The sequence below is a fragment of the Asterias rubens genome, chromosome 11 (genome assembly GCF_902459465.1).
Source record: "Asterias rubens chromosome 11, eAstRub1.3, whole genome shotgun sequence".
NCBI classification, from domain to species: Eukaryota; Metazoa; Echinodermata; class Asteroidea; order Forcipulatida; family Asteriidae; genus Asterias; species Asterias rubens.
The window spans coordinates 2,540,898-2,553,406 of record NC_047072.1 but is presented as its reverse complement, the minus strand read 5'-3'; the positions used below and the strand labels follow the sequence as shown (position 1 = coordinate 2,553,406).

General features: G+C 38.6%; 1 protein-coding gene across 1 annotated transcript; it reads left to right on the top strand.

Annotated features, from left to right (window-relative positions):
* The first annotated feature begins 1,476 nt into the window (after nt 1-1,476).
* Nucleotides 1,477-9,771, top strand: LOC117296506 (di-N-acetylchitobiase-like). The gene is made up of 7 exons (XM_033779474.1): nt 1,477-1,694; nt 2,901-3,039; nt 3,818-4,020; nt 5,957-6,119; nt 6,482-6,579; nt 8,630-8,803; nt 9,348-9,771. The coding sequence occupies exons 1-7, from the start codon at nt 1,521-1,523 to the stop codon at nt 9,543-9,545; spliced, it is 1,149 nt and encodes a 382-aa protein (XP_033635365.1). The 5' UTR covers nt 1,477-1,520; the 3' UTR covers nt 9,546-9,771.
* The last annotated feature ends 2,738 nt before the right edge of the window (nt 9,772-12,509 follow it).

The following is a 12,509-nucleotide window of genomic DNA, read 5'->3' as shown; positions in this document are numbered from 1 at the left end:
ACTCAAAATAATTATCAGCATAAAACCTCACTTGGTATCGAGTAACTGGGAGATGTTGGTGGTATAAAATATATATGCAGGCGCGCAAGTGTCGCGCCAAAGCAAGTAGATTAAGCGCGACTCTAAGTGGACCCGAAGATTTGTTTTATGAAGAAACACTTAAGTTGAAAACCAACATGTCAACATTCGAGCACCAAATCAGTTTATAATCACTAAATCACATAACTTCTTTCAAATTTATATTTAATGCATGGTAATTTAAATTTGTAAACTAATTTTTTTATCCTGATTTTTTTTCTTAAATCGTCCTCTGGCTACATTGACGTTTTTATCAATTAAACATTTAAATTTCAATGTGTATCGTCTGTGATGTGATTCATTTTGTACAGGCTCACGCCTCCTGTAAAGTGCTGCGCGGTGCAGTTAAGGGTTGGAGGATTTCATGATAGCCTGTTGCGATGTCATCTCAATGCAAGTCTAGTCTAGGCGTCTCAAAGACTGAAGCCCCACTTATTTACCCGAACCTAACAATGGGTGCGTTCGTTTAGCTTCCCTGGGTCGACCCCGGTCTGCCCCGGTACGTTCGAATAGCTTTGACGGGGCTCACCCGGGTCAGCCCCCAGTGCCCTGCTTGTGGAGTGGGTCACTTGGGGGTGACCAGAGGTGCATGCCGTCACCACGAGAGGGCAAGTGTGAGCGTTCGATTAGCTATTGTCATCAGGGGTTCACCGAGTGAGCACTGCAGGGTCGACCCAGGGAAGCTAAACGATCTTACCCACAAACACTGTTGTCCTTTTAAGGACAATATGTGTTCTCAATATTTTCTGATTTAAAGGCACTGACCACGAACAAACGAAAAACAGAGAGTTGTTGAGAGTATGTGTGCATTCGTTTAGCTTCCCTGGGTCGACCCCGGTCTGCACACGGATCAGCCCACAGTTCCCTGCTTGTTGAGTGGGTAACTTGGGGTGACCCGAGGTGATTGGCGTCACCACAAGAGGGCGAGTGTGGTCGTTCGAATAGCTCTTGTTAGGGGCTCACAGAACCGCGGGGTCGACCCAAGGGAGCTAATCGAACGCGCCCTAAACAACATTGTGAGAAACGGCTCCCACTGACGAAGTAACTTACCTAAAAAATAAAAATAAAAAACATATCCACTTCTCCACCATTACATCGTCACTAAACAAGATAGTCGAAACAGCGGTTAACGAAACAGATAGATTCATTCGATCGATGGGCTACGACAAACATCTAATAGTGTTTTGCCTCCACACACAATGACGGACTGTTATATTCACAAAGTCAACAGAAAACGACCCAGTTTCGAGACATACCTCGAATCAATGTCCTACTAACTGGCCTTGCCTCAAGGTAGTCACATTATTCACCATAACAGACGCTTTTTAGAGCCCAAGGCGCACAATCGAATGCATTGTCACTACAACAATTGTTTGAAACGCATGACGGAGTTCCTACCGGAACATACGCTCATCGCATGCTATGATATATAACAACTGAAAATGGCTGCAACCAACAGTTGTTACTCGTTCACCATGTACAGCTACAGTACATTTTTGCTGTTATCAGTTCTCGCTGTTTTCTCAGGGTCAAACTGCTTCGTGCAACATGTCGGTCCATGCCCGTGTAAGGACCCGACACATTGTAACTTCATCACTAAAACGCCAGAGAAAGAGGTAATAAATGCTATCTTCTTGTTATCCTTTGTTTCATATACATGTTCACATCTAGTCCAGGTTGGACTCATCCGTTGCATGCAAGTTCAGTGGCACTGACTGAGGTCCTATACCAGGGCTAGTACATATATTGCTTAGCACTGTTGAATGATTGCTTCAGTAGACTATTCAGATGAATCGTTGGTATTATCTGCTGAGCCAAATGGCACAATTATTTTTTAACTGTCTTTGCTAATTTTTGGCTTAGCAATACAAATTTGTTTAAATTTTTGGGGTCCGACTTTGCAATATTATCATCGACTGTTATGGGTGAAGGTCGTTCCCCAAATAATGTATGTAAGCGCAAACATCCTTTACAGATGCACCCCACTAAACATGCTAAACAATCTTCGTTAGCATTCAGTGCGAAATGCTTAATTATCAACAATACAAATTACACATTTAGGAAGTATATTGGGCTCCATAAGAGTTCAAAGGCTCACCGCAAAACGTGCAGTGGACACTGTTCGTAATTACTCAAAATAATTTATAGCATAAAACCTTACTTGGTAACGAGTAATGGGAGAGGTTTGTAGTATAAAATATTGTGAGTAACGGCTCCCTCTAAAGTGGAGTAGTTTTCGAGAAAGAAGTAATTTTCCACGAATTTGATTTCGAGACCTAAAGTTTAGAATTTAAGGTCCCAAAATCAACCATCTAAACGCACACAACTTCGTGTGACAAGGGTGTTTTTGTCTTTCATAGTTATCTCGGAACGCCGACGACCAATCGAGTTTAAATTTTCACAGGTTTGTTATTTTATGCATATGTTGAGATACAGCAAGTGAGAAGACTGGTCTTCGACAATTACCAATAGTGTACACTGGCTTAAAGCGCCTGGGAGCATTTTTAATGGATTTGGCGCTATTTAAATGTTGTTTATTATTATTACTATTATAATAGTTATTGATACATGATTGGTTCATGAAATGATAATGCGCTCTACCTGTGCACCATAAGCGACAACATAGTCTAACATAGATACATGACAACAAACATAAAAGCAAACTGATCAAATGCTGGTAAATAGGTGAGTTTGGAGTTTGCCCCTAAAGATCGCAGTAGAGATGCAGCTCGCACACAGCAAACTTATTCAATAAACACAAATACAAATAGTATGTGTTTTGAAATACGATAAATTATTACCAATTTTTACTTAAATTGCAGCTTTTCGTATTTCAAGCATCAGATCAATACTGGACGGATTATGATTGGTCTTACATAACAACAGTGGCAACGTTTACTCCGTATAACCCGGAAGTAATGTGCACTGCTCACTCTAAGGGGGCAAGACTTGTTATGGCCGGTAAGTCCCAGTTCAAAACAGCCCAACTTTTAATTCGTACGTGTCAGAATTGGAAGCCTATGCTACGGCTACGGCTAAATCGTCAAGTCTTTATGCGTTGAATATGGAACGTCCTTTTAGCATCAATATAAGTAGCACATGTAGATGTGTCTGTTTTAGCTGTCAGTTCGGTTGCAGCTTCAATCAATTAATTCAGGAATAAAATTATTTGGACACTAAAATTGGTATTTTGTGAAAGACCAGTCTTCTCATTTGATGTACCTCATCGTACATGTATGCATCAAAGAAGAAAAAAAAGCAAATGAGCTCAATGGGTCGGTCACACGAAGTTGTGTGCTTTCAGATGCTTGATTTCAAGATCTCAAATTCTAAATCAGAGGTCTCGAAGGCAAATTCCTGGAAATTTACTATTTTCTCCTCCTTTCCATATTCATGTTTCATATAGCAGAGGTGGTTTTTGTGATTGGTTTAGCTTAGTAGTGCATTTGTTGAGCAAGGTTGTACACTCGCCAGGGAGTTGAGATGGTTTAAGGAATGATTTAAGGCCCAGTGACCAGGGTAATAATGTTGGAGAGCCATGAGCGTCACTCTGCATGACGGACCTGAGCGCTAAAAGAAGAAAAATGTTAAGAAATCATTAACAATTCATTATTACGCTATCAGTGAATGTTTTACGTTTGGCTGTTTCTGTGAAACGTTGTCTTTAGCCTGAATAATATTTGTCATGCTCTGATTATTTGTTAAGTTTATGTTTTTTTTGTTTTTTTTTTTTTTTAAGAGGACTACCCGGGTAACCAACTTTCCAACGCGACATATCGTAGCGCCTGGGTGAAGCAAAAGGTCGAGTTGGCCACGAAACAACACATGGATGGCATCAACATTGACTTTGAGAGTGTCCTAAGTCTAAAGAACTCACATCTGTTAATTGCGCTGGTGAATGAAACAGCCCACGCATTCCGTGCTGCCAACCCCCATACACAGGTCAGTAATCTTGTATTGGTTTATATCATACAAAAACAAATATACAAAGGAATGAACAGTACAACCGATATGGTTGAATTGCACTAGAACATGTACAGTATAAACAAAACGATATCTTTAAAAAGAGCTTAAAGTTTAAACAGTTTCAAACACACAATAGGTAATGAGCAATAATTACAAAAAAATTAAAATAACAAACAATCCAACTGCCCTTTAACCAAAATAAATGAGACTTAAAATAGACGTTATCTATAAGAGACACATTGTGGATAAAAATCCAGCATTATTAAATCAATACTCTTCACCTCATATTAATTGTTTGTCAACAATTGTCTAATAGTGTGTTTGATCAATTCATGTGATTAAGTGTTAATGCTTCTGTAAAGCATACAGCAGAAGCTGATTATAACGGTAGGAGAGTAGTGTTGACGGGCTGCCCTCTTTCTCATAGACTTGACTTTCGTCGAGTGCTTGTTTGCCTCTAACACCAAAGCATGCACTCGAGCTCCCCATTCTCCTAACAAGACCGTTCAGTTGACCACTCCGTTGTGCGCCCTCATTTGCCATGTATATTCCAATTAAGTCGAAAGTCCAGACTGGTCCCATGTATTTAAAAACGGGTCTATGTACTTTTTGTAGGACAAAAAACCACAATGTACGTGTACACAAAACTTACACAGTTTGAAGATAATAATAGTATAGTAGAAAGCTTCCCTGAAAATACTATCTGCTGAGGTGCTGTAGTTTTTGAGAAACTAGTAAAACAAGGTCATGGAAATAATTTTCGTCTCAGTGATTATGAGACCAGAATTAATTTAGCATGTACAAACGTATTTTTATGACATTGTTTTACTCATTTCACAAAAAAAACCACCACCTCAGCATTTAATCTGTGTTTTGTGTTACGAAAAGTACCCAAATCCTATAAAGGATGTGACACTTTTTGTAACTCAAAACACAATGTCCACAAATTTACATTTAACCTACACCGTTTGAAGATAATGATAAAGTAGAAAATATTAGTTGCTAAGGTGTTGTCGTTTTTGAGAAATGACTAAAACAATGCCATGAAAATATGCGTTTAACATGCTTGATTTATTTTTTGATGAACAAATAACTTTTTTTTTTTTTTTTTTTTTTTTTTTTAATACATCACCTCAGCAAGTAATATTTTGAGAGAAGCTTTCTTTCACCATTATTGTCAGTCTGTGTGAATTTGATGTAAATATGTGGACATTTAATTTTGAGTCCTACAAAAGGTACACAGACCCCTTTTTTCAGAACCAGTTATACCATTGTGTACAAAGATGTCAATGGATTAACTTTTATCATAAATACCTCAGACAGTTTCGCTATTCCTGTTGGTGGAGAACGCGTCACGTGGGGGTGTTTAAACCCTTGACAATGTGTGAAAGGAAAACCAGAACGTCTTGCACAAAGACTATACGCGCATGCGCACAAACGGAACCGGAAACTGTCGGAAATAGGCATGCAACACACGGACGTTGTACATGTACAGTAACATGTACAAATACAGAGCTCAAGCACGTTGGAAACGGACAAGTTTTACAAAGTTTCTTACTTTATTACGCCTTTAAACCCAAAAAAGGTATTTATGAACGGGAATAAATGGGTAGCTACTAGTTCTTTCACGGCCGTTTAAAAGCTTGCGTGACCGAATTGCCGTATCATGAAGGCCGTGAAAGAAATAGTCGCTCCGACATACATCACCTCGGACCAATCAAAACACATGGAAAGCTTACGTTAAGTCTACTTACTGCAGTATCAGCATGTAAAGTACATCTTGCATGTAATGTTGGCATGTAAGATTCGACTGTGTGTGAAATGATTGTAGGTGCAGTATTATGATAATGGACGGCAACCCCGGCTAGAGACCACTTTCTGCCATCATTTGACATTTTATTTCTTGTTTTAGATAACGTTCGACGTCCCATACGGCCCAGGATGCACCTGGAGCCGTTGCTACGACTACAAAAAGTTGGCTGCCATTTGTGATTTTTTGGTGATCATGGACTACGACATGGTTGGAGGTTTCCCGTATGCTGTTTCCAATGACGGGCTCAAGCTTGTTAGACTTGGTTCGTATACCTATTATTTGTACCCCTACCCTGCCTGTATACGCGCTGTGCACGACTCTAAGCAAATGACAGCTATTATCGTTTCATCACCGTTGGTGGCTAAAGCAAGGGTTCTAACACGCTAAGTCCATTATATTAATATTAGATCAGGATGACTGCAGTATACCCCTTGCATGAGAGGGACACCACACTCAAAGCAACCTAACACTCCGATGGAGGCACATCATTTGACGTTGGGTGGTCTATGTGTGTATAAACATGCACCTGACATCTAAATATTTGTACCCCCCCCCCCCCCCCTGCGCTGATGGCCTCACATGTGATGACAAGTTTGCACTTCTTTCCCTTATACTACAATATAGGCATAGAGTCTTTCCAAGCGGATGGCATTCCCAACAACAAATTGGTTACTGCAGTACCATGGTATGGCTACGACTTCACCTGCACCCATCTCCTACAGGTAGGGATTTGTCTAAGTTTCCCAATTGTAACATGTTACAATAGGTTTTCTCGGTCAATTTCGGAAAATGAACAGCCAATTTAACCACCAGCCTATTCTATTTCGCACGAAATCGAATGCCACTAAAAAGGGTCATTTGATTTCTTTTTAAGACTAGTCAAATATACTTTTACGTCTATTCGATTTAACAAAATAATCATTCAATTTATTAACAATTCTTCGAAGCTGCATTCAAATTCGCAAGAATATTTTGAGGCGTGTGTTTGGTCATTCAATTTAATTTTGGGCCAGTGAATTCTGATATTTGTGCAATCTTAAAACCGCTTGATTAACTTGGTGTTTCCTAACGAATGTTAAAAGCATGCGGTAAATTTATTGGCACTCTTGAACATAATATTTGCCAAGATGTCTGGCACGCCAACAAATTGATGGTTGGTGAATATTTACAAACACAACAAACTGGACAAACATTACAAAAACAAAAATATTCATTCAACACATTCAAATAATTATCAGGTCTTGGGCAGTTAACCATTAAAGGTCTCCCGACAAAAAAAAAATATATATGGGGCCCCAGGTAAAGTCTACTGGAAACATCGAATAAAAAAAATAAGGTGTGCTTGATTTAAAGGTGAAGGTACAAAACAATTGCCTTTTACAGTTTAACAGTTTATTCGTATTTCTTGATAGTCGTACTTATTTGAACCCTCGTTAAGCAAAATTGATTGCCTCTTTACGAAATTGAAAATGATTAAACCAACACTATCTCTAGTCGAACCAGCTTTGCTAAATTGAATGGTGATTGTGTGTCATAAAAAAAGAATCAGTGTGTTAGGAACTTGAATGCCTCAAAACGAAATTGAATGACCGAATTCTGAATTTGAAACGCAGTAAAAACCGAAGAGGCAATTTAGCTTTAACTCGAACGCATGGGAATTAAATTGGCTGCTCATTTTCCGAAATTGACCGAGAAAACCTAAACAATCCAAAGCACTGATACTAAGAGCAGGACACTTTTTGGAAACTCAAAATAAATGTTAGCATAATATTGTTAACGATCAATGGAGAGCTGTTGATGGTATAAAACAAATAGAAAAACGGCTCCCTCTGCAGCATCTGAAAGCACACAAGGGTGTTTTTCTTTCATTACTATCTCGCAACTTCGACGACCAATGGGAGACTTTCTGGGACGATAGAGGGCAGCAGACTTACCGGGTAAATCCATTGTTCTCAGAATTATGCGCATGTTCAGAACTACGTAAACAATGGAAATTTACCCGGTATGTCTGCTGCCGCCTAGCGTTGGAAAGTCTCCTATTGAATCAATTTTTCACAAGCTAATTCTTTATTTGTGCATATACAACAAGTGAAAAGACTGGTCGTTGACCATCATACCAACAGTTTCTGTGTCTGTAATGTAATGTGGAAAACATTATTATGTTGGTTCGGTTTCGTCGAATTGATCTGTCATTGGACGATGTTTTTATAAAGATTTGAAACAAATCCCTTGGAAAAACTGAAGCATACTCCCAGTGGCAGCGTACCCAAGCATTTTTTGGGGGTAGGTTTTTTGCGTAAAATTATTCAAACTCTGGACACTACTGGAAATTGTCAAAGACCAGTCTTCTCACTTGGTGTATCGCTACATAATATGCACAAAATAACCTGTGAACTATTTACTCAGTTGGTTGTCGACCTTGCGAGAGATTAATGGAATAAAAATTGTGTGCTTCAGATGCTTGATTTCGGGTACTCAAAATCTGTTTCAGAGGTCTCGAAATCAAATTCAAACGTTTAAGTGAAAAATTACTTCTTTCTCGAAAACTACGTTACTTCAGAGGGAGCCGTTTCTCACAATGTTTTATACTATCAACAGCTCTTCATTGCTCGTTATCAACTAAGTTTGTTTGCTGACAATTATTTTGCGTAATTTACAATATTGCCTAGTGCCTTTTATTCCCAATTATTTTTAAAACTACTTTTCAGGTCAGCCTCACCCAAAAATGTATCGTTTGGATAATGTGGGTTTATGTTGCATGCTCTTTTATAGGACAACATCTGTTCCTTTATTGGTCAACAAGATGGCGTCAAGACAAAGAATGGTGTGCAGATGTACGGGAAGGGCGTTCAGAGGCAGTATAAACTTATTACACAGCTACTGAAGAATTCTACGACTGGTCGGATCTTCAATGAAACGCTGGGGTCGCCCTTCTTCAATTATGTGGTAAAAACATTTTCGATCAAAATACCTGTTTTATAAAACTCTTGTCTCTCCCTTTTCAGAAAACACTCGGAGAACTTACAAGTTTATATGGTTCTGTTCGTTTCATACGCAAGAAAAAACAACATTTTAATAATAGTCAGGTCATCCACATTTCAAAAATACATATGGAATTGTATATGCATCATCGAACAAAAGTTCAATTCAGTTTTGTTTATGCTGATAACGCACTAACTTTGTAATCCACTGTACTATACTTGTACATTATAAAGTACATAAAACAATACCATGGTTGTACAAGCATACATGTTTTCTGGAAATGGCACGTGTGGAAGCCTCCTATTGTGTCGAAAAACGCGTTGTGAATGGTGTCGTTTATTTTCCCCAGTTATTATGCCAGTTTCTAACTAAAAAGAGAAAGTTCACAAGAACACATCTACACAGCGAAGTAGATAATCATCGAGTGACCGCATAAATATTGAGGTTTTGTATGCATTTTTTGATGAAGCATAACACGTTTTTTTTTTTTTTGCTTTATATTACACAGGATCCTACTACGGGTGGCATTCGCCAATTGTGGTACGACGACCCAGAAAGCCTAATGATTCGATACAGCTACGCCAAGTCTAACCAGCTCCGTGGTGTGTCGATGTGGAATGCTGATTTTTTGGATTATACTGGTGACCCAGTCGGAAGAGCACTCACAAAAGCAATGTGGGATGCAATCAACAGTTTCTTCCTATAAAACCATTTTGGGTTAATATTGTTTTTGTTGTGTGTACCAAAGAAAATAAACGTGAAAACGTGCACCCTCTAATCTTGGGATACAACTTCGAGTCCTACTCAAATTTGTGCTAAGAGCACTATATCGCAACCTTGTATTCATACCATGGTTCCGATGTGTTTTACAGTCAATTTATTTGTGTTCACCTCCAATAAAGACTACATACCGTAGTGTTTGAACAACTTGATTCGTGAATATTTTTGTAAAAGTGCTTCTCTGTGTTTTAAGGGTTTTGCATTGTGACTATTTTTTGTTTTTATGCAAATAATATGTTTTGTTCGTTTTACAATAAATAGTATTTCCGACACATAGGATTTGATCTCGATTTTTGTCGCTCCTAAAATCATACTGTGCTCAAACGAAAGAGTTCGGCCATATACATGTACTATCAAAGCCTTTGATATGATTATACCGAAAAGCACTTAGCTTAAAGTCACCTGGAAGTGGTATTTTTTTTTAATAAAGCTTTTGTCTCTAAAATATGTGTTTTTATGAGAGGAATGTGAATAAAAAGTTAACTAAGGTTTAAAAATATTAGTTTTGATTGTATTTACAAATTTACGAGTAGGCCCCGACCCGAGAGGGCGCTGTTTTGTAGTCAGGCCCCCCGTACATTACGTCTGGGAACATGGCACATCAAAACAAATTTAGACACGATTTTACACACATACGTATATTGAAACTTGAACATGTTGAACGCCTAGGGGTTTTTACAAAAGCTATTGCTGCTATTTTTATTTAACTATGCGACTTTTTAGTGACCAAATGGGTTGTAAGATGTGGGTCTGCCTACGTATTATTATAGAAATACGGCCACGGAGCAGACTGCACGCACGTACTACCACTTTGCTCTAGTTAATCTGACGTTCGCAGCCCACAACCGCCTATACTTGGGATCTGCAGGAAACAGATGAAAACTGACCCCATCTTTAGTTGTTTTTCTGCATCCAGCAGCAATACACCTGGTCGGCATTGCCGGAAAAATGCCAGAAAAAAAAACCTTTTCGCAGCGTACAAACTCACGTCTTAGAATTACATGTACTTGTGCACGTGTGTTTATCTACGCATCGAGGGGGGTCTATGTTTGATCGAGGCAAAGTCTTCCTTTTTCTACGTCACAAAAGGGGTAGGCGGAGTCAACACCCCAAGCGCTTAATTATTTTTTTTTAACGTATAAATCGTGACAAACAATTACTCAAAAAATTGTTTTATTGTTAATAAACATATATACTCTTAATGTTTAAAAGAAACAAAATGCTATTTCCAGGTGCCTTAAATATCATGATTATGGTTATTTTTTGTTTCTCTTACGCATGTCAAAGAAACATAGTTGTTAAGCTCTACTGTTATAACAGTTGACATTTAAATCAAGAGCATGACCCAATGTTGATGTTTCATTCCGGTCCAAGCAGGAAGATCAAATCAAACAAAATAAAACATATTGCATTGGCTGAAACACATGTCGGACAGTTCACATAGGTTCAGGATCGGATTTTGTAAAGACGGTGGACACTATTGGTACTTGTCAAAGAATATTCTTCGCTGTTGGTGTATCTCAACATAATGCATAAAATAACAAACCTGTGAAAATATGAGCTCAATCGGTCGTCGAATTTTCGAAGTAATAATGAAAGAAAAAAACACCCTTGTCACATGAAGTTGTGTGCTTATTGATGCTTGATTTCGAGACCTCAATTCTAAACTTGAGGTCTCGAAATCATATTTATGGAAAAACTACGTCATTTCAGAGGGAGCTGTTTCTCACAATGTTTTACACCATCAAACTCTCCCCACTACTCGTAATCAAGTAAGGTTTGATGATGATAATTATTGTTTAGTATTTATCAATAGTGTCCACTGCCTTTAAGTATGTTTAGAGTCAGTATCAGACTGAAGACCCGGGTTCAGGTTTTAGGGAAACTTCAGTCAAATGAGGGCCGGTCAAAGGTCACGGGGCTTCTTTCTCCTAGTCAGAATTCATTTTGAGGTTTTGAGCGTAATCAAGGTAAAACAACTGTGTTTACCCTAAGGACAACGCCTAAATTTCTAGTTGTATATTGCATTGAACAGGGTAGTATACTCGTGTGTGAAAAGAAAATTGTACAAAGTCAATTAGATGTTGTCGGGTCATTAAAGCACTAACGAGAAGACTGATTGGTCCGCAATGATTACCCAATTGGTAAAATGAGGCGTCCATTTGATAAATAAATCAAGCGGTAATTTGCTGAGGGGGTAAGTATGATTTAAGGTCCTTATATTCAGTATTGTAGCTCATCATCAACCAGTTGTGGGTAGACTGTTCAGGGGAGTGGACGCGCCGTGTTTTACGATGACAGCAGTTCCGGTAGCCACGCTGATTTTGGGCCTAGTGATTTCTCACGAAATTTTTCCGATTTCGGCTGGTTGCGGCAACATGTTTTTGCCCGACCAACACCATGCATTGATCGGTCACTCGTTCCTGGCTCTAACAGGGACCGGTCGGATTCAGTGTATGATGCTCTGCTGGAGGCACAGTCGTTGCTTGTCATTCAATCATGATGACACCAGTGGTATGTGTCAGCTAAACCACGCAAGGAAAGAAGAATTCCACGAGAGTTACAAGCACGAAGACAACTTTTCATACTTCGGTTCCTCCAAAAAGGTACAAGAAGTGTTGTTTGCAACCACAACGGCAGCAGAGAGGGTAAGCTGAATTTTCTTTTCAAGAGTAGTTATGTACTTAAAACGATTTATTGCTTTAAACCACTAATTATATATTTATCAACAATACAAATCGACGGGAAATATTGTGACATGTTGAAGGAATTTATTGTTATCACATTATGCCCCTCTGATTGTGAGCACTTTATTTAATATGTTTTGAAAATCTTTAATAAAAGTCGAATAATAAGTGTAACGTCTTGCAACTGGAAATTACTGCTGACA